General features: G+C 45.8%; 1 protein-coding gene across 1 annotated transcript in view; it reads right to left on the bottom strand.

Annotated features, from left to right (window-relative positions):
- Positions 1–22723, bottom strand: part of MSH3 (mutS homolog 3) — a 175942-nt gene that overhangs the window by 73439 nt on the left and 79780 nt on the right. Inside the window, exons 13-16 of the mRNA XM_070056340.1 lie at positions 10199–10331; positions 5293–5480; positions 4506–4674; positions 1137–1201 (exon numbers count right to left, since the gene is read on the bottom strand). Of these exons, the coding sequence (XP_069912441.1) occupies positions 1137–1201; positions 4506–4674; positions 5293–5480; positions 10199–10331 (555 nt within the window). The remainder of the gene's footprint in view (positions 1–1136; positions 1202–4505; positions 4675–5292; positions 5481–10198; positions 10332–22723) is intronic.

The following is a 22723-nucleotide window of genomic DNA, read 5'->3' as shown; positions in this document are numbered from 1 at the left end:
GTCTTGCTTGTTGCTTTTAAACTACGTCACAGATACTTCTACACAAAAAGATTTACTACAGCTTTCTTTTCTGGAAAAGCCCACCGAGGAAGACGTTTCAGCTTTTGTTTTAGATAAACTAACATGATATTTTGATACTTTCTCTCCATAAAGCATATTTCCACTCACTAGTTATAGCATAGGACTAAAGTAGATAAAGCGAAGGATGCCTGCAAAGCGAGAAAACAACATCCCCTAAAATAAAAAATATTCAAGTCTCAAGTACAGCTTCTGGTAGCACAGGAAAAAAGGGAGGTATTAGAGCTAAAGAAACCACACTTGTGCCATCATCATCTGTTGCTGTGGCAACAGGTAACAGGCTTCCTTTTTAATTAAAGTAAGACATCAAAAATCATTCACACCTCGTATCAAATTTCCCTTCATCCTTAACAGAGATCTGCCACCAGCTCCAAGTCCCTCTTCCGCTATCTTAGACAGTGTAACAGTTCCATCCAGGTTCGTGAGGGCTTCCTAGTAACCACATCACTAATGAGCACGCCACACAAAGGCCCCCTCAAGGCATGGATGGGTGCCCCTCTAATGCTGCTTCCTCCAGTGAGTCCCCTCTGGGGATGAACGCCCAACCGAGGAAAAGGCAAAGCGTCAATGCCACTTGCTAATTTTCCTTCTAATTAATTTATTTTTATTACTTCATGACACAAGTCGCCAAGGGCAGATCTAAAGAACTGCTGGTGACTAGGTGCCGAGGAGAGCACTAAGACAAGGAGATGCGGAGCTCAGGGAGGCGGAAGGTGGAGTATGAGCTTCCTGAGTGAAGCGCCAGGGAGAGCCCTCATCAGGACGCTCAGCTGCAGGTCTCTGAGCTGTTCTCCCGGGTACACTCTGAATCATAACGGTGATCACAAAACAAGACCACAGAGGCACCAGATACCCTTCCGAAAAACATCTACAAATCAATGATAAAAACAGTAAGTAAAGAAATAAAAACTCATTTGATTAAAAGTTTAACAAGAAAACCAAAAGGAGAAAAATTCATCCTAACTTCAAGAACGCAGCTAGTGTCCGTCCTGGAGCACACAGGTATACAGCTGTCTTATAATAAATGTGCTAAGAAATAAGTTATTTCTCCAACCTACCTTCCAACCTTAATCCAATCAGCTGGTATACAAGATAGAGAAGAATTCTTTATCTCAATCATAAACTGAAATAAATACAGACAGACAGTTAAATAAACAGCTATTACATTTTAAAAGCTTTCTCAAAATTGTGACACAACTGTTAGTAAATATTGCTATGAACATTCAAAATAAATTCAGTATTGTTCTTGGGAGGCTTTATATATGTCAACACAGCCCAACAGTATTAATCAGGACTTCAATACCTGGGATACAGTACAATTTGTGTTGGGCAATAAGTCTGTAATAAAGGATGCAACTTCAGACCTTAATTTTTTTTTTTTTTTAACAGGCAGAGTGGACAGTGAGAGAGAGAGACAGAGAGAAAGGTCTTCCTTTTGCCATTGGTTCACCCTCCAATGGCCACTGCAGCCAGTGCACTGCGGCTGGTGCACTGCGCTGATCCAAAGGCAGGAGCCAGGTGCTTCTCCTGGTCTCCCACGCGGGTGCAGGGCCCAAGCACTTGGGCCATCCTCCACTGCACTCCCGGGCCACAGCAGAGAGCTGGCCTGGAAGAGGGGCAACCGGGACAGAATCCTATGCCCCAACTGGGACTAGAACCCGGTGTGCTGGCGCTGCAGGTGGAGGATTAGCCTAGTGAGCCGTGGTGCCGGCCTCAGTCCTTAATATTTATAATATTGTAGTGTGCATACTATGGGTGGTGTTAGTATCTACTTATTTAAAACTCTAATACCCTAGATAACATTACATTTATAAGTATACAAATTTTTTTAAACACTCAATTATTAGATGTTACATTAGTCTGAGCTCTAGTTCCCTCTCTTCAGAAGAGGATTTTTAGCAACAGTTTTTATCCAGGGAACCTAACTCCTCTGAAACCATCTTCAGGAAGAAACACTGCCTTGCGTAAGCATGAAGAGAGGAACATGTCTTCCCCATGAGCTCTTCTCCAGTCTACCCAGGTGAGCCACAGCTTCGCAGAGCCAACTGTGCTGCGCAAGCGAGCTCCTCCGGCACCGCCGCCCACCAGGAAGCACCAGTTCTGTACAGTCCCTGTCTCAACGTGGTCTCATCGGTGTTCCACTCAAAGTTGTATTTTAAGAAATTTTTAAAAGTTTACCCTGGACAGAATGGAATCCAGCAGTTCTGCGGGGCTATTAGCTTTGAGAAGGCTACAGGAACTTTCCAGTGTTTATCAGTTTTATGACATGCACTTAGCTTTAGGTATTTATTCTTGAGTATCAATCTGGTTCTTAAGTTTATTTTCCATTCATTGAAACAGTGTGGCCTTTACATTAATTATAATAGAAATTAATGGTTAATTTTAAGAATTTTCATCTTTAGCAAAAATTCTGAAAGTAATGATGTCTTGTTGTATAAAAAGGAAACAACAGCTTTAAATCTGCCACATCCAGTTAAATAGTTAAGAGTGAAGAGTTAGAGCCTAAAAAAAATCCCTTTGGCTACAAAAAGTAACTGAAAAAAAAATCCAACAACAACAAAAATCACTGATGGAAAATGTAAGATCACTGTCGACCTACACTAGAAAATTCTGCTATTGCAAAATGTTTTATGTGAAGACACAATGGTCTTTTTATGGAATAATTCTGAGAAAGGGAGGCCAAAGGCAAACAGCAGGGCTCAGGGTCCCACTGACCTCTGACACGCCAGGAGCACACTGACCACCACGCCCAAGGCGTGGAGGGAGGGAGAGGAGGAGCCAGCAAAAACAAGAAGCACCCTGGTAACAGTGTGGACCCCAACCGTCAGTCCACTCTGGAGACACCATGGCTCCCCCACTTACAGAGCAACAGAGGATGGACAACGGAGAGGGCATCATGGCAGCCCACGCACTGCCCGCCTCTCTTCCTGGGCACGTGCTCTGAGTGGCGCCCTCCTGGTCTTGCCAGGGCTCTCGGAGTTGTCACCCAGGGGATTCCTGTCTCTTCTACACTGGCTGTAGGCCACCACAATTTCTCTGTAGCTATTCCCTTTTTCAAATCCTCTAAGTGCGAGCACGTAGGCCTTTTGTTTAAGGATTTTATTGGTAAGAAGGAAACTAACAAACACTGGAAAATAGCACGTATTTGAGACATCTCAGAGAGCTGTCACAGCAGCTCTCCCTGCTCCGCAGTTCTTGACTGCTTCTTTGGTGTCCATGCAAGAAGTCTGCCTTGATTTGTTCTAGAAATCTCTCCTGTTCTTCTCCTAGGCCCAGTTCTGTCCTGGTTAAACATCAGATCTGGCTCGTCAAAACACAGCCCGTGGGGATCACTGGGCTGGCATCACCACTGAAATTCTTCACTCACTCCAGAAACCATTTTCTGTAGTCTCTGTCACTACATTTGTCTCCAAACTCCCTTTTCTTTCCCTCTCTTTCTCTTAAGGATTTTCAAATTTTTTTTTATTTAAAGGATTTAACAGAGAACATTTTCCACATTTTAAATACACTAAACAAATCCAGAGTTGCTACGTGCTTAGGAAAATTTCCTAGAGGCTTTCCCCACTATTTTGCTCATTTTCCCTTAGGAATAATACCAATTGCCAATACTATCCCAGATCTAAGCATTGTCCCATATCACTCCACATTTAATTCAAGATTAAGGGACAGTTATCTAGATGCATAAAATACGCTTACGACTGTCATAGAGGCAGTGAAGGTTCTTTTAAAATCTTGAATAAAATGTTCATCCTATAGAAATTATGCACAAATTTCCTATCAAACACAGTAAAGTTTCTCAAATTCCCACAGCTGGGATGCCCGTATGTTACTAAACTTAGGGAGACAGGACTGCTCAGGCGACACTGGAGGTTGTCCTATCACAATTAAACAGCAAACTTGTCCTCATCTGGTTCTCTATCAGCGGTTAATACTGAACTTCAGGCAGAAGCACCCGTGACAAAACACAGCAGCAGAGTCCTGTGCAAGGCTTATTAAGCGTAGGCTTTCACTACAGTTCTGGTTTTTTTGCGTTTTGGTTTCTGTAGCAGTCACACTACTAACTGCGGGAGGAAGCCCTGAGTCAGCAACACAGGAGGCTGGCCTTGTATCCTCCATCCAGCCAGGGATCAATGACCAACTTCTCCCTCCTGGATTCAGAGCAAATGAATCCTATCAGGTACCAATCACAGTAATCAAGCTCCTCTATAATTTCAACAGATACCATCAGCACACAAACAGACCAATAAAACAACATTTAAATAATTCCTTTTCTATCAAAAGAAGTTACTACACATATTTCCAAGGAACAAATCAGAAAACTTGAAGAAAACAAAGGTATTTACAACTAATCTTCATATATTTAAATTTCAAAACAGCTTTTCTACTCAAGGAGAACTACTAGAAAATGAAAGTAAGTTTGACATTACCTCCTGTCCCGATACTGTCACATACTGTGCGGAAGGATTTTTTAATATTTTTCGGATTTCTTGTAAATGTACTTGGATCTTTTCTGTGACTTCTTGAATTTCATTCTTCCTCTTTTTTATTAAGGGGAAGTCAGAAAGGTCTTTGAATAATTCAGTTTTGTCCCCAATTCTAAAATATGAAAATATATATATTGAAGTATATTCCTTAGGCCAGTTATCAATTATTTTTCATGGCATGATGAAAGATCAAGAAAATGTGGTTCTGATGCCAGCTCTGCCACTAGACATTTATGGGTTCATGTCTGAACTCCCCAGGGTCGACAAATTACTCCAATGTCACTTTCATCTTGCAACTTCATTATTCCCACAATGAAAGCAAGAGATAAAATTAAATATGTGTCATGTGCTTGTTCAGAAAATAAAGACAAATATAAGTACCAGATCGTCTGTCTTTTAGACAGAGCACTCTGTGGGATGCACTGTGAAATGCATCCTTTATAAAGGACAACTCTGCAACTGCAGGCTCCAGACCTCAGGCAGACCACCCCTGAGCTACCTCTTCTGACCATCTACCACCTGGGGAAGCACCACAGCACTCCGAGGTGGGGAAGTGCCTTTGATAGAAAGCTTTCAGAGCTTTCAGACTTCAACCACGTTTCTAATTGTGTAAGTACTCGTGCAACTTCCACTGCCACTCTGGCGAAGATGAAGCCCCCCCAGGCTAACGGGCAAGAGCACTGGGCGGGACTCACCGCTGGAGAGGGAGGGCTGAGTGCCTGGCACTTACTTGGCGGCTTGTTCATTAAGGACCTGCAAGTAACGCTCCGCTGGCCTGAGCAGCTCTGGAATGTCCAAAGCGCACGTCCGCAGCAGGTCTGAGTGAACTTGGGAATTCACAGCAGGTACTAACGCTTGAAATTCTGACTTCAGGTGACACAGAGTTTTGACAATCAAGAAGAACTCTTGGGTAGAACACTGAAAATAGAACCATTTTTAACTAACCAGCATAAGGTAAAGGGAAATGAAGTTTAGTGATCGTTTCAAAGTCAGAATCAGAGTAAGGGAAAATTTATGAACTAGTTATTAGTTGAAATGAAAAATTACTGATACGTTCTGAGGTTAAACACTGTATAATATTTGAAAACTATAAAGAAAATGACTTAAGCCAGAGATAATAAAGCCAATGCTTGTTCATAAATTTTCCTTTAAAAAACATTGTTGAGCATATATGAAAATATAGTAATTTTTGTCAAAAATGTGAAGGATGATTCAAGAAATACCTGCAAGACATGCAAGAAATAAAGAGCAAATTTTCCCCAAATAGAATGGGCTCTTACAGGGCCAGCATTGTGGCACAGTAGGTTAAGTCACCATCTACAACACCAGCAGCCCACATTGGGTGCAGATTTGAGTCCTGGCTGCTCCACTTCCAATCCAGCTCCCTGCTAATGCGCCTGGGAGGGCAATAGAGGACGGCCCAGGTGCTGGGGCCCCTGCACCCATGTGGGAGATGCAGATGGAGTCCCTGGCTCCTGGCTTCAGCCTAGCCCAGCACTGGCAGTTGCAGCTATCCGAGGAGTGAACCAGGAGATGGAAAATCCCTCTCTCTCTCTGTCTCTCCCTCTCTCTGTAACTCTGTCTTTCAAATAAATAAATACAACATTTAAAAAAAAATGGGTTCTTACAAATCAACTTGAAAAAGTTTACTAATCCAAAGAATAATGGTCAAATAAGCAACTCACAGAATGTTCAATAAGGAATAATTAATTTTGTACAGAATTAAAGGTAAGCAAATTAAGACCACAAGACAGCCTTTTTCACTGATGAGGATATTAATGATCAAAAAGTTTAATAATAATCAGGTCATACAAGGCATAAAAAAAGATACTTATCAGTAGTAGCTAGGAAGAATAACTTGGCATATATTCATAAAAAAATTCCATATATCCTTAAACTAAGCAATGCTACCTCAAAAATTTAGCTAAAAATAGCTTTAAAGTAGGGAAAAATATTGTACACATTAATATTTATAGTAGCATTGTTTCTAATATTAAAAAGATAAATAAAAATTCATCATGGGGGTGGGGCGGTGCCGTGGCTCACTTGGTTAATCCTCTGCCTGCAGTGCTGGCATTCCATATGGGTGCGGGGTTCTAGTCTCGGTTGCTCCTCTTCCAGTCAAGCTCTCTGCTGTGGCCTGGGAGGATGTGGAGGATGGCCCAAGTGTTTGGGCCCCTGCACCCACATGGGAGACCAGGAGGAAGCACCTAGCTCCTAGCTTCGGATTGGCGCAGCGACGGGCCCTAGTGGCCATTTGGGGGGTGAACCAACAGAAGGAAGACCTTTCTCTCTGTCTCTCTTTCTGTCTATAACTCTGTCAAATTAAAAAAAAATTCATTATTGGGATCTCATTAGGAAATACAAAATAGCTAAAAAACTATGACATCTGTGTACATACAGAACTCAATAATATCAAACATGAAATATATATAAAGGAACTTCAAAAATCTCATGGACAATTAAGATAAAAGTCTATTTTGGGGGCCGGCGCTGTGGTATAGCGGGTAAAGCCACCGCCTACAGTACTGGCACCTCATATGGGCGCTGGTTCAAGTCCCAGTTGCTCCACTTATAATCCAGCTCTCTGCTGTGGCCTGGGAAAGCAGTAGAAATTGGCCCAGGTCCTTGGGCCCCTGCACCCACTTGGGAGACCTGGAAGAAGTTCCTGGCCCCTGGCTTTGCATTGACACTGCTCCCGCTTCTACAGCCAATTGAGGAGTGAATCAGCAGATGAAAGACCTCCCTCTCTCTCTCTCTCTCTCTCTCTGCCTCTCCTTCTTTCTCTGTGTAACTCTGACTTTAAAATAAATAAATAAATCTTTAAAAAAAAAGTCTATTTTGGGGGTCTGGCGCTGTGGCACAGTGGGTTAAACCTCTGCCTGCAATGCTGGCATTCCATATGGACACCAGTTTAAGTCCCAACTGCTCCCCTTCTGATCCAGCTCCCATCTGATGGTCTGGGTGCTTGGGCCCATGCACTCATGTAGGAAGCCCAGAAGAAACTCCTGGCCCCTGGCTTCGGATCAGCCCAGCTCTGGCCACTGCGACCATTTGGGGAGTGAACTAGAGGATGGAAGACCTCTCTCTCTCTGTCTCTCCCTCTCTGTAACTCTGCCTCTCAAATAAATAAATAAATTTTTTAAAAGTCTATTTTGGTGGGGACCGGCGCCGTGGCACAGTAGCTAATCCTCTGCGTGGTGCCGGCATCCCATATGGGCACCGGTTCTAGTCCTGGTTGCTCCACTTCCGATCCAGCTCTCTGCCATGGCCTGGGAAAGCAGTAGAAGATGGTCCAAGTCCCCTGCACCCTCATGGGAGACCTGGAGGAAGCTCCTGGCTCCTGATGGGAACAGCTCCAACTGTTGCAGCTATTTGGGGAGTGAACCAATGGAAGGGAGACATCTCAAATAAAATAAATAAAAAATCTTTAAAAAAATATTTTGATGCAAAAAAATTTTGAAATCAAGCATAGTGTCTTTACAATATACATTTCCCATGATCTTTTTGAAGACCCCTCATTACACACGGATTTCAACATTTTTTGCAGCAGGACACACAACTGGCAATGGTCTGAGAGGTCACTGGGATGCCTGCATCACATATCAGTATGCTGAGTTTGAGTCCAGCTCTGCTCCCAATTCCAGTTTTCTGCAAGGGAATACCCGGGCAGAAGGAGGCGACAGCTCAAGTGTTTGTGTCCCTGACACCAGTGTCACAGACCTACAACGAATTCCTGGCTTTTAGCTTCCCCAGACCTGCCTCAGCTATCAGTCTCCCAGACTGAACCAGCCTATGGGAGATCTCTCTGTTTTTCCTTCTCCATCTCTATCCATCTGTCGCTGTCTGTCTGCCTTCCAAATAAACAAAGAAGTTTTAATTCTGCACCAATATAAATTTATCTTTTAATTAAAATTTCCCTGACTTTTTGAAGTTTCTGTGTGAAGTATGTTTACAACATATACCAAATATACTTAAACATATTTACACAGTAAAGAATCTTTGTGATTCTTTTTTTTTAAAGATTTATTTATTTGAAAGTCATAGTTACACAGAGAAAGGAGAGGCAGAAAGAGAGAGAGGTCTTCCATTTGCCAGTTCATTCCCCAATGGGCTGCAATGGCCAGAGCTGTGCCAATCCGAAGCCAGAAGCCAGAGGCTTCTTCCAGGACCCCCAAGTGGGTGCAGGGGCCCCCAGGAACTTGGGCCATCTTCTGCTGCTTTCCCAGGCCACAGCAGAGAGCTGGATCGGAAGTGGAGCAGCCCGGACTGGTACTGGTGCCCACATGGGATGCCAGCACTGCAGATGGCGGCTTTACCCGCTATGTCACCACGCTGGCCCTGTGATTCTTTAAATGGAAAGTATTATTTCTAAATAAATAAAATAGAAATAAAACATGTCTGGGTGGACACACTTGCATCTTACCCTGGTTATCTGTGGGTAGTAGGTATGCGGGTGGGGATGGTAGCACGAAGACACTTTTGTTCCTCATTATTTCATGACCTTGTGTACCACTGAAGTTTTCTTTTCTTTTCTTTTTTTAACAGGCAGAGTGGACAGTGAGAGAGAGAGAGACAGAGAGAAAGGTCTTCCTTTTCCGTTGGTTCACTCCCAATGGCCGCTACGGCCGGCGCACCGCGCTGATCCAAAGCCAGGAGCCAGGTGCTTCCCCTGGTCTCCCATGGGGTGCAGGGCCCAAGCACTTGGGCCATCCTCCACTGCACTCCCTGGCCACAGCAGAGAGCTGGCCTGGAAGAGGGACAACCGGGACAGAATCCGGCGCCCTGACCGGGACTAGAACCCGGGGTGCTAGCGCTGCAGGCAGAGGATTAGCCTAGTGAGCTGCAGTGCTGGCCCCACTGAAATTTTTTAACATGAATATGAATAATTTTTATACTGTAGCTCTGGTAAACAGGGTGGGTTGAACACACATATGTATCGGATTCTCTCCTTAGTGAAACTACAGTCAGATTTTTTTTTTTTTTTTAAGGCATAAAACCGCAAGAGTAACTAAGAGAGAAGACAACAGCAGCAGTAATTGATAAATTATTCCTTTTGGTGTGAAAAACTCCCTGGTTAATGTTATGAGTCAAACTATTAAGCTTAAATGATGAAGTCAAAATAATGCCTTGTACTCACACATGTCATACTAGCAGATTTTTCCTTTGGTTAAGTCAAATAAGAAGCTGCTTTTGGTCAAAAGAAGTTAGACACCTCTTTCCTAGAATAGTAAATGTAAATGAACTTCCCATTCTGATGCCAGTCTGGCCTTTGGGGATGAAACAGAACATCCTGTATTACAATCGAAAGACCTCGACATACAAGGGAAATTCACAAAGGTCACAGAAAAATAAAATTCAAAAATAATGCACACTTTCCAAAAGCTCTTTGAAGACCCTTCATATGTTGGTGCATCTGACAAAAGCTGGAAAACTTTACATTTTACAACAGAAAAAGAGGAATAACCCTAATGTGTGCAATCAAAATTTCTGAAGTTTTTGCTCTCCTTTCCTGCTACTCGCGAGATCTCACAAACGCAACGACAGAGCTCTCAGATGATTTTCCCTTAATATCTGGTGTCCTCAAGCTGAGGGACATGATGAGCTTCAACAGATTTCGTTTATATCGCACTTACTTTTTTGTGATAAATGCTACAGAGTCCTCTCTCGATGTCAGGCAGTTTATTTAGATGATTTTCTATCTGACCAAACACACTAGATTCTGAATGGAGAACTTCAGATACAGCATCCAGTCGGGCATTTATGTCCCTGTGAGAGGAGAACGGTAGCAATTATCAGTAATTATGAAAGTTGTTATCAGTAATTATTCAGAATGTACACACTGCCCACTCAGATACCAGGGACTGTGACACAGCCACTGAGAAAAGCACAAGGAGACAGCTTCCTGTCCCTGGTCTTTCCTGCCTCTTACTGTCTGAGTCGAACAGCAGGTCCCAGAAGGAAAGTCTTAGCTGGGTGTTGGCGGAGACTGGCCGCCCGGCGGCCTGTGACTCCCAGTTTCACCTGCAGTTAGGAAGGTCCTCTTCCTGAGTCCTAGTCAATGAAATATGGCTTAGAGACAGGGAAGCCACTTCACACGGGCCCATCACAACCTCCTGTGTGATTCCGCTCATTTACTCTTCCCCTCAGCAAACCAGACGTTCAGCTTATGAGCCACATGTTACCTGAGCTCCAGCCTGGGTCCCTGAGTGGAGCAGAAAACCCTTCACATCCCCATGTCTGCCACCAATACCTACACCGGAAAGAAAAAACCTCCAATACATTTAAACTACTCCGATTAACAACTCATTTGCTACAGCAGCTTGCACTAACTTGGTCAATACAAGAGGTCTACAGTGACCCATAAGAAGGATTGCTGGTAATGAGAGCTGAACTGCTTGGAAGTATTTGACAGAAATGCCATCAGGCACAGTGAGCCTGAGCAAACACTGAGAGTTGTAACAGCCAAGTGCAGAAGATGTGACACCAGGACATCAGGGCTGCAGGACTGTTTCCGTGGCTACACCCCGACAAACAGACCTTGTCAACTTAAAAAGCAAACCTGACTGACCTAATGTACCCTAAATGTGATTTGTTCCGCACTAGGGCTAACGGCCTATTTGATAACAAATACTGAGATAAGTAAACATATCTGGTAGGTAACAGCCAGCCCCTTCTCCCAGTAATTTTTAAAAAATAATGAGTAAATTAGCAAGTGGGTTCAAGAATGGACGGATGTTTTGGGTGAAAGGGTGACATTAAGCACTGATTAAATGTTTGTCTCTCAAAGCTCTGTTGAGAGCACACACACTGCTGTGAAGGGCAAACCCTACATCAGGATCCTGCCTGGGGGGCAGTCGGAATGAGCACCTGACAATCAGTGGTGTGCTTTTCCTTTCACCACTCTTCTAGGGACCCTGTGAGGCCACACCTTTCCACAGCAAGGAGCCACTACACTAACTTCTGGTCTCATCAGTGTTCCATTCTCTCTGGCTCATTCCCTCCTTTGTAGAACAAGCATTTGGTCTAGCATAACACAGCTGAGCAAGACAGAGCCTCACGGACACAGAATGGCTCCTCCTTTTTGGGGAGACAGGGGAGAGGTTCTGGAACCCATCAACTTACCTCCCCGTCTGCTGTGCCACCTGGCCCCAGTCAAAATCACTTCCCACAGTGACATAGTCCCCCAACTCCCTGCACGACTAACTACTTCCTTCTCCATGCCCTTCCCCATGCCGTGGCTTAAAGCAATCTGCCAAACACCCCAATCTGTTCATGCTGACCCCTGTTTTAGCTCATCAATGACTTGCGTTACTCTTAGGTTCAAATCCAGAACCCCTAAGTGACCTGCAAGGGGACCTGGTCTCTGTTTACATTCCAGGTCTCACTGGGGATCTCTGGCTACTGTCTTCCTCCCAGCCCATGGGACCTAGCTTCTTCCAAATCTCAGTCACTCCAAGTTTGGGGACCTCAGGGCTCTTCCATGCACTGAGGGCTCTGGGAAGACTCTTCCTCGCGCTACTGCCCACCCACTCCACTGGGCTTGGCAAACTCCCAGCTACTCCTCCGAAGGGGCCTGCCTGGCTCACTGGGGGTCAGATCTAATCCCTGTGCCACCCTCCCCTCTGTTCTCTTTCCAAAACAGGAATCTCAGTACACGGACGCTTCCACTGTGCTCATGCCTTCACTGTCCTTCATGGCAGTCAGTCCGGTTCTACAGATCACGTATCACGCACATCAAGACGAAGTGAAGAAAAATTAAATTCTCTTTACAGTGGATGTTGTGATAGAATAAGTCAATGTTTTACTTTAACATTTGCCCAAAATGCTATAAAAATACAAAGTTTTCACTTTAATAACTCACTCCTGCATAAATGAAAGATGACACCAACTGGAATACATTAAGTTGATGCCACAGATGGTTTGAGGACAAAGTGATGCCATCTGTCAACATACAAGGCAGCCTACACAGACAGCAACTACCTCAGAAACTAAAGGTTTCCTCCTGAGACAGAGAAAAGGCAAAAAATTAAGTCACATTCATGAAGTCATCCTAGAAGACGTCATTTCAAAGATATAAGACTACTCGTTCCCTAGAGGCTGAAAATGTCGTGCTGAGTCAGTGTGGCATCTGGGAAAACACAAGGAAAGCAGCTCTAGACAAGCCTCGCGTTACCAAAAGAAAAAGCATATTCCACTACACTTGATCTTAACCCGACCTTGATCTTAACCCAGCCTTGATCTTAACCCGACCTTGATCTTAACCCAGCCTTCTATAGGGAGGTAATAGCTCAGAGTTAAGAACTGGGGCCCGTAAGGCAGACAGCCTTGGTGCAAGTCCAGGCTTTGCCACTTCCCAGCTACTGACCCTTGCCCTTGTTTCTCCACACATAAAATAACAGCAAGGAGCCCTATCTCTTAGTGTTACCTTAAGATTTCAAGAAAATAATCCATGTGAAGCACTTGGCACAAGTCATCACGGCTTAACTCTCATCGCTGGTACAAAATGGGTTTACTAGCTACCACGAAGTGCGGCATGGAGGAAGCAGAAACTGCCCGCCCAGAAGAGAAGCCTGGAAAGAGGCAGGTGTAGATACATACATGCAGGCAGGCATTCTGTGCACAGGAAACAAGGAAGGATGGCACAAGGAGAGCTTGTCCCAGGATCTCAAGCTCCAAATCTAACAGGCGGTGACGATTTCAAGTACTATGTGTGTGTGTGTGTGTGTGTGTGTGTTAAGATTTATTTATTTGAAAGTTGGAGTTACACAGAGAGAAGGAGAGGCAGAGGCAGAGAGAGAGGGAGAGAGAGAGAGAGAGAAAGGTCTTCCATCTGTTGGTTCACTCCCCAACTGTCCCCAAAGGCCAGAGCTGTGCTGATCTGAAGCCAGGAGCCAGGAGCCAGGAGCCAGGAGCCAGGAGCTTTTTCCAGGTCTCCTGAGTGGGTGCAGGGACCCAAGGACTTGGGCCATCTTCTACTGCCATCCCAGGCCATAGCAGAGAGCTGGGCTGGAAGTGGAGCAGCCAGGACTCAAACCAGCACCCACATGGGGTGCCAGCACTGCACTTGGCAGCTTTACCCGCTACACCACAGCACCCGTCCCACCAAGTACTATGTAGAGAATGGTTACTAGGTTGTCCTAAGAAAGCATGTTACGGGGCTGGTGCCGTGGCGTAGTAGGTTAAGCCTGCACGTGCAGCACTGGCATCCCATGTGGGCGACGGTTTTTGTCCTAGCTGCTCCACTTCCAATCTAGCTCTTTGCTTATGGCCTGGGAAAGCAGCAGAAAATGGCCCAAGTCCTTGGGCCTCTGCACCCACTTGGGAGACCTGGAAAAAGCTCCCAGCTCCAGCCATCGCGGCCATTTAGGGAATGAATCAGTGGATAAAAGAGCTCTCTCTGTCTCTCCTTCTCTCTCTCTGTAACTCTGCCCTTCAAATAAATAAATAAATTAAAAAAAAATAAAGCAAGCATGTTAAGCATGTTATAAGCTGTTACAGATGACTAATTGGACATGAAGAAAATAAAAGGACACTTTGCACTGGGTACCACAAATTTCTTATCAATGCGGTAGCTATAATCCATTTTTATCTCCCATATGCAGATCAGAATGCAAATGGTAAGGATCTTTTAATTTAAACTCTTAAATTTTAAAAACAAAGGTCTGCAAACTTTAGAATTGTTAATTAGCAGTAGTGCTAAGACCCTGCAAATAAATATAAGAGAAAAACATGTCAGACCACCTGATAATCATTATCTTTGTGCAAGCACCGGGAGAGCTGGTGAGGAGGCAGGCCACAAACAGGAAGCAGCAAGGTCAAGTGGGCGGGGATGAAGGCCTTATACCCAGACGCCCTGCAGTGTGCCACCGTCCATCTACACAACACAGCCAGGCGCATGCACAGAAGGCCCCCGAGTCACTGCACTCCTGACACCAAAACACATAGGCCTTGAGGTCCTGGAAACACAACATCAGCAGGGACCAAGGACCAGACGTGGGTGTCACGGGGGTCCTACACCTTTAGACAGGAACTGGACGATGCAGTCAGTGTCCGCTCTGTGTGACCCGCAGCTACTACCACGGATGCCTGCACACTGCTTCCAGCAGACATGCCACTGGAATGCACACACGAGGTTATTCGGGGAAAAAGGCTGAAATGCAAACTGGTAGTAGGGATGTCTGAGTTTTAAGTTTGTTTTACTGCAAGACTTCCTTTACAGACAGAGGATACAATATGAATAAATTAAATTCGTAAATAACACACACTGGTCATGTGACACAGCCGACTAGCAAGATAACCTTCTTCCAGAAACAGGAGCACAAGCTCTGCCCTAGGACCTGGGCATCCTTCTTGGACTTACCGGCTCCACCTTACACGTGTGTCGTCCATCCATGCACTCAGTGAGGAACTGACTGTAAAAGGTGGCAGCATGAGCGCTGTAACTGTTACCAAGAGACCTTGGAGCCTTTGCCTACAGAATTTGCACTGTAGTGTTCAAAGGCTTTTTTTTTTTTTTTTAACAGTGTGAGAAGCAAATAACCAGGCTATGATCTAGGCACAAAAGGAGCACCTGGGAGGACACCTGTGTCAGGGGAGAGAGGACGCCCCGAGAGCAGCAGACAGACGACAGGAGGAGCAGGCACTGGTCACGTGAGCAGTGCAGGCCACCTGTCCCCAGACTTCTCCAGGAAGCAGTGAGAACCACGGCGCGTGGTATGAACAGGCCTACGAACAGAGGCAGGAAACCTCAGAGAGCAACCCTGAAGCTCTGACCCTGAGTAGAGGACACAGGGAAGCAGAGCACTCAGGGTCCCAAGAGATATTAAGGAGGTGAAATTCACAGGAGTGGGGTTGATTAGACGAGAAGGGAGGAGGGGGAGGGGGAGGGAGTATGCTGGGGAATGAGACACACTAATAACACCCACAAGTATCATGTTCAAAGCTGTACAGAGCGTGAAAGAAAGGCAGTATTTTACTTATAAAACTACATCCTAAAGAGCTATTCTGGATATTTACACTATTACAAATTATAAATCATACAACAAGCCATAAGGGGTTTTTATTACTGAGGTGCTAATGAGGCAACATTTTGTCAACAGAGTACAATTCACCTTCAGAACCTTAAACTGGGTGGTTTCCTGACAGCCACCCTTCATTATCAGCTTAGCTGCACACCCGAGCCTTTGAGAAAAGCAGGAATACGAATTCTGCTTCTGGGAATGGTGGAAATAGGAGTTCCAGGCCACCCCTCCCACCGAGGGCAATTTTAAAAGCTAAATGAAAACATAAAACCTCACTCATAAAAGCAGCATAGACCAGCACTTGGCAATCAGTAACTATACAAAAACAGAGAGAAAGCAGGAAGCCAGAGAAATAACCCAGCAGTCTAACACGGCTGTGCACTGCAGAGGCCACACCAGAAGATCCGCTGGGCAATGCCGGCCTCAGAGGAAGGGGGGACCCGCAGTCCTGCTCAGCATCACCTGGAGGAACTAACGCATCTTAGGCAGGGACCCTGAGTCGAGACGGTCCCAGACTGGTAGTGCCACAAGGAACCTAGCAGAAGCAAACAAAACTCTGGGAGAAGGCATCTGTACCCTAGGCCTCATAATATTCCTAAATATGACCATTACGTAAACCAGAACAAGCAAGCCCAAGCAGATATCAGATCAGTAAGAATCAACAAGGGGTGGGTGTTCAGCCCAGCAATCCAGACACCAGTTAAGCCACCCACTTCCCACATCAGAGTATGTGGGTTCAATATCCAACTCCGGCTCCTTCCTCCAGACTCTGGGAGGCGTCGGTGACGGCTCAAGTGATTGAGTTCCTGCCACCCACAATGAGAAACTCAGACTAACTTCCCAGCCCTCAGCTTTGGCCCAACTCAATCTAGCCCTTGTGGTGTGGCATTCTGGGAAGCAAACCCACGGATGGGAGTTCTGCCTCTCAGTCTGTCTTTTTTGTTTTTGAAAGATTTATTTATGTTGAAAGTCAGAGGTACAGCGAGAGAGGCAGAGGCAGGAGCAGAGAGAGAGATCTTCCACCTACTGGTTCACCCCAGATAGCTACAATAGCCAGTGCTGGGACCAAGGTTGAAGCCAAATGCCAGGAGCTTCTTCTAGGTCTCCCACATGGGTGGCAGGGGCCCAAACACTTGGGCCATCTTCTGCTGCTTTTTCCAGGCCATTAACAGGGAGCTGGATCAGAAACTGAGCAGCTGGCAGACGAACCAGTGACCTTATGGGATGCAGGCACTGGAGGCAGTGGCTTTACCCACGATGCCACAGCACAGCCCCTATTTGTCTGTCTGTCTGTCTCCTCCCCCCTTCTCTCTACCACTCAAATAAATTAAAAAAATAAAAATAAAACAAGAACAGACATACAAGAAGTTCCAGGGCACTAAAAATGGTGTTTAGTTTTATTAATATAAAACAAATGTTAAGTGGAAGGAAATATGTAACATTCTATTACTACATCATTAATTCAGGATAATGCATTAGAAATACAAACACTAACACTCCAAACATATGGGTTTACCAAAGTAAAATGTACTTAGTGCATTAGAAAGTCACACAAAAATGCAATTAAGGACTTGTTTCCTACCGTAACCAATTTTCTATTCCATTTTATTTTGATTATTTATATGACTTTAAAGGCTAATAATTAACTTTGAATACTTAATTCTCCTGAGAACTTTTCTGAAAAGCTAATTTGAATCTTAGAAGTGTTGCTCATTTGCTTTGATTGTGGTCTTGAGCTAGACAGTGACTAGCGTGTATCTTCCTCCCCCACCAGCTGACTGCAGCTTGGCCAAATCAGACGTGAAGCTACCTAAGAACGCCAACTCCTGCTGAGACTGAACTGGGCACACCATGGACACTGCGCACACCTGTCCCACACTCCACAGGAGGCAGCAACGCACAGGACTGTGCAGATCACGGCCCCTTCACAATCACATTTATTTGTTTCTTAAGACAGAAGGTTCCTGGAAGGATACCTACCAAAGTTATAACCTGGACTCTTGAGCTGGATCTGGCCAGGTGGGGCAGGCAGGAAAGGACGGCCAACCCATACATTTAAGTTCATTTTTTAAATGTGGGTGGGTGGGAGGGAGGGAGGGAAGAAAAAGTATAATGGAGTTTGAAACAATAACAACAAAGAAAAAGTTAAAAAACATCTCTGGGGGTCAGTGCTGTGGCATAGTGGGTGAAGCTGCCACCTGTAGTGCCAGCATCCCATATGGGCACCGGTTCAAGTCCCGGCTGCTCCAATTCTGATCCAGCTCTCTGCTATGGCCTGGGAAAGCAGAAGATGCCCCAAGTTCTTGGGCCCCCTGCACCTGCATAGGAATCAGGGATCTCCTGGCTCCTGGCTTCGAATTGGTGCAGCTCTCGCCATTGTGGCCATTTGGGGAGTGAACCAGCAGATGGAAGACGCTCCCCACCCATCGCCCATGCTTGTCTGTAATTCTTTCAAATAAATAAATATATCTTTTTTCTAAAAGGTATGTGTTGGGGGTACAGAGATAAGAAGCAGGACAAAAATCAAGAAGGGTTTACTTCTGACTAGGGCAGGAAGGAAGGAGGACTTTTCAGAGGAAATATCTGAGACAGGGCTAGAGAGATTCACTCTTCTTCTTCTTTTTTATTCTTATTTTTGTTGTTGTTGTTGTATAATAAGTATTTATTTGAAAGGTAAAGAGAAAGAGAGATGGGACCGGTACTGTGGCATAGTGGGTTAAGCTGTCGCCTGCAGTGCCGGCATCCCATATGGGTGCCAATCCGAGTCCTGGCTGCTCCACTTCCCATCCGGCTCCCTGCTAATGTGCCTGGAAAAGCAGCAAAGAATGGCTCAGGTACTTCGGTCCCTGCACCCATGTGGGAGACCTGGATGAAGCTCCTGGCTCCTGGCTTTGGACTGGCCCTACCGTGACTTGCAGCCTTTTTTGGGAGTGAACCAGTAGATGGAAGATCTTTCTCTTTCTGTCTCTACCTCTTGTTCTCTGCCTCTCCCTCTCTGTAACTTTGCATTTCAAATAAGTAAGTCTTTAAAAAAAGAAAGAAAGGCAGATTTTTTATTCACTGGTTCACTCCCCAAATGCCGACACCAGCTGGGGCCAGGTCAAGTGGAAGCCAGAAGCCTGGAAATCAATCCCGGTCCCTGAAGAGAGCAACAGGGACTCAGGCACCGGAGCCGCCACCCGCCGCCTCCCACAGTGCACATCAGCAGGAAGCTGCCACCAGAAGTGGTGTGCAAGAGTCCAAGTGTGTCTGACCCACTGCACCAAACATGCACCCCTCCTAGTTATTCACTGCACTGGGCACTACAGATCCAAATCCAGCCAGAGGCATCAGGAGACAACAAGGGCAGGACACAATCAGAAGAACCATGCTAAAGGAAGTTTAATTTGATTTGAGACACGAGAGAAACCCAGTGAAGCTTAAAGCAGGGCAGTGACATGATCTCATTTTTATTTTGGGAAAAGAAAGGGAGGAGACTTCCACTAAGAGAGGGTCCACGTGAGTACAGATGGCAGCACAGACGGGGCCGGGGCAGTGAGCAAGCACAGACTCCAGGTGAGTTTCGGAGAAAGAAGCAGAAGGACTGACTCCGTATAAGACTGGCTCTGGGGGCCGGTGCTGTGTCGTAGCGGGTTAAAGCCCTGGCCTGAAGTGCCAGCATCCCGTATGGGCACCGGTTCAAGTCCTGGCTGCTCCACTTCCGATCCAGCTCCCTGCTGCCACGCATGGGAAAGTAGCAGAGGACAGCCCAAGCCCCTGCACCCATGTGAGAGACCCGGAGGAAGCGCCCAGCTTCCAATCAGCTCAGCTCCGGCCATTGTGGCCATCTGGGGGAGAACTAGCGGATAGAAGACCTCTCTCTCTCTCTTCTCTCTCTGTAACTCTTTCAAATAAAATAAAATAAATCTTTAAAAAAAAAAAAGAAGAAGAAGAAGAAGAGTGGGTCTGGCTGTCCAAGGAAGTGTCCAATTACTCCCACGTTTCCTGCCTAAGCCACTCCCAGGGCAGGATGGTCGTGGTAGTGCCTGAGATGGAACAGTCTGGAGGAGAGAGTGGGTGGAATATGGCAACACTGAGACGTCTGTGTGGGTGCACTTAGCTGAATGCAGAAGGGAGGACCAGAGACACACACCTGGGAACCGCTGAGCTCACTTTCGTATTCACAGTCATGGTGACAGATATGATCACAGGAGTAGGAGACGGTGAAAGAAGAGGAAGTGAGGGCAGGAGTAAGGAGCAGCGCTAACATCCGCAGGACACACAGAGGATGGACAGCGAGCACAGGAGACTGGGACGAGCAGCCAGCAGACCAGGAGACAGACCAGTAGGCCTGAGTCCCCATCTCAGGAAGAGCCGAATGCGCAAAGGCCCAGAAACACATGACGTCGTGGCAGGCTGTGAGAAGGCTAAGCAGCAGGGGCCCCGTAACCAGATACACATTTCAAACCTAATCATGTGAGAACAGGGGCGACAGGAGAAAGGCTAGGCCAGCGGCTCGGAGGTGCAGGGCGTCCTCCATCAACTGCAAGCCTTCAGCTAGATGCCTTTCGAGAAAGAGTGACTGTACGACACAGCAAGGTGGCAGGACACGACTCCTGCCAGGGATCCAAGGTGTTCACTGTTGATCCCAGAGATTCACTCACTAAAAGTGGGGGGACTGGTTTCTCAGATTCTGCTTTAGCGTTAACGGTCCACTGCTTCACGTGTGTGCACACTCCCGTTCGTGCACCGCACACACTGCTGCACTGACGAGAAATCACTGTCTCTGCAGGGTGGTCCGTTCGCAGTGTCTCTGCACACTCCTGGGGCGGGTGCTGTGGTGCTCAGGTTGAGCCACAGTTTGGGACACCCACATCCCATACAGGAGTGCTGGTCTGACCCCTGGCTACTCCACACTTCCAGTTCAGATTCCTGCTAAGAAGCCTGAGGGCACACGACGGCCCAAGTACTTGAGTTCCTGCCGCTCACACGGAAACCCAGATGGGATTCCTGGCTTCTGGCTTCCACCTGACCTAGTCCCAGCTGTTGCAGGAATCTGGGAGTAAACCAGTGGGTGGAAGATCTCATTCTCCCTGTTTCTTCTCCTCTGTCACTCTGCTTTTCAAACAAGAAGACTTTTTTTCAATTGAACACTTTCTGAAACAGAGACGCCCTAGCAGCCCCAGGGTGCACAGGAGGAGCACAGGCACTGGCAAGAGTCTGCACGTGTTGGAAGTGAGAGGAGACCACAGCAGCAAGCACTGGGGAGCCCCGATGCTCAAGGCATAGGTCAAAACCCACAGTTCCTTCTTAATTTTTTAAGAATACATTACCAAATCTTTAATACTTCTCAGATAACCAAATCTTCCTTGGAAATTGCTCATTTTGTCTAACAGATTATCTTAGAGATTCTGCTCATACATTCCATTGATGAGCCTAGCACACTGATTCATTTCAATTTTCCTTCTATCAACATTTATACACAGAAGTTGCATTTTTTTTTTTTTACAATACTGGTGAAAATATTTAGGGCACATATGTAAAAGGCTGACAAGAATATGTTAACTCAAAGAGATAGAAAAAAATACAAAAATAAAACTTAAAAAAATCAAAATAATTTCATCTTAAAAGGTCTCGAGGAAGGGCTGGTGTTGTAGCACAGGAGGTGAAGCTACTGCCTGTGATGCTGTCATCCCATGTGAACGCTGGTTCAAGTCCCAGCCGCTTCACTTCCAATCCAGATCCCTGCTAATGGCTAGGAAAGCAGAACATGATCCAAGTACCTGGGCTCCCCTGCCGCTCACATGGGACCCCCAGATGAAGCTCCCGGCTTCAGCCTGGCCCAGCCCTAGGAGTTGTAGCCATATGGGGAGTGAACCAGTAGATGGAAGGTTCTCTCTCTCTTTCTCTCTCTCTCTCTCTGTAACTCTGTCTTTTAAATAAATAAGTAAATCTAAAAAAGTCTCAGAGAGCTGGTATTTAGCCTTGTGGATAAGACATCTACATCCCGCATCAGAAAATCCGGGTTCTACTTCATGTTCTGGCTCTTGATTCCAGCTTCCTGCCAACGGCAGCCATGATGGGCCAAGTAAGTGAGTTCCGCCACCCTATGGGGAGACCTGGATTGAGTTCCTGGCTCCCAGCTTAAGACCCAGTCCAGTGCCACGACTGTGGGTATCTGGGAAGCGAACCAGCAGATAGAAGCTCTGTCTCTTCCTCTTAAATAAATTAATAAAAATAAAAGTAAAAGGCCTTAGGACTAAGGACTTGTCACTGGAGCTCATTTACGAGAAGCCCAAGAACTGCCTACTTACAAAAGCCACTGCGGCATCAACAGAGGGCAAGCTTGTCTCAACAACCTGAGTGAACTCTGACACTGTCCTTAAGTAGGAAGTGAAAGCCATTCATAATTTCTGAAAGTCACCAGTAAAATTCTACACCAAAGAGGCCACTGTCTAGACTAAAAGGTCACGCGAGGTAGAAAAATCCTCTGAAACTTGAACACTTGTCCTAGATTTATGAACTCTGGGTCGTGCTGGGAGCCAGAACAGTATAAAAATATAAAGAGGCTCTCAGAGGATGTCAGAGACTTCACAGATGGCTCACTAACAACGGGATCATGCAGAACTGTGAGAGGCCTGCCTTATCTTGTCAGTCCCTGGTCTCTCTGTGGAAGAAAACCAGCCCCTAATCTAACACGTGGCTGTCATCAACAGACAGAATATCAGCCCGGATGAACCACAGATGTGATGAACAGCAAACAGCACACAGCCGAGCACTGACCAATCGCTGAATATTCTCTCCAGGGATGTGTTTGGAACACCACAAGTGCCATTAGGATTTAACTGGAATTGTTTTGAAGTGGATTAGGAAGATAACAGTTTTAAAACCATGACCCAAGATAAGAAGGGCAAAGAAAAAGTGCCGTGTGTTTGTTTTGGCTGATGTATGGGGGCAGTGTCAAGTTCCTGTTTCAAAGCCTCTGCGGTCCATGCCTGACATATCCGTTCTCCACCTCTCTGGGAAGGCAGCATCCCACGGGAGGCATGTGTCAAGCCCTAAAGAGCAGGCAGCATGGTCTACTGCATTTATCTCCAATTAATCCTGGTTACATAAAAGAAAGTTTAACAACAGAAACAGAAAGCTCAACTGACGAGC

The sequence above is a fragment of the Oryctolagus cuniculus genome, chromosome 14, assembly GCF_964237555.1.
Source record: "Oryctolagus cuniculus chromosome 14, mOryCun1.1, whole genome shotgun sequence".
In the NCBI taxonomy this organism is placed as follows: Eukaryota; Metazoa; Chordata; class Mammalia; order Lagomorpha; family Leporidae; genus Oryctolagus; species Oryctolagus cuniculus.
This window is presented reverse-complemented; position numbering and strand designations above follow the sequence as displayed.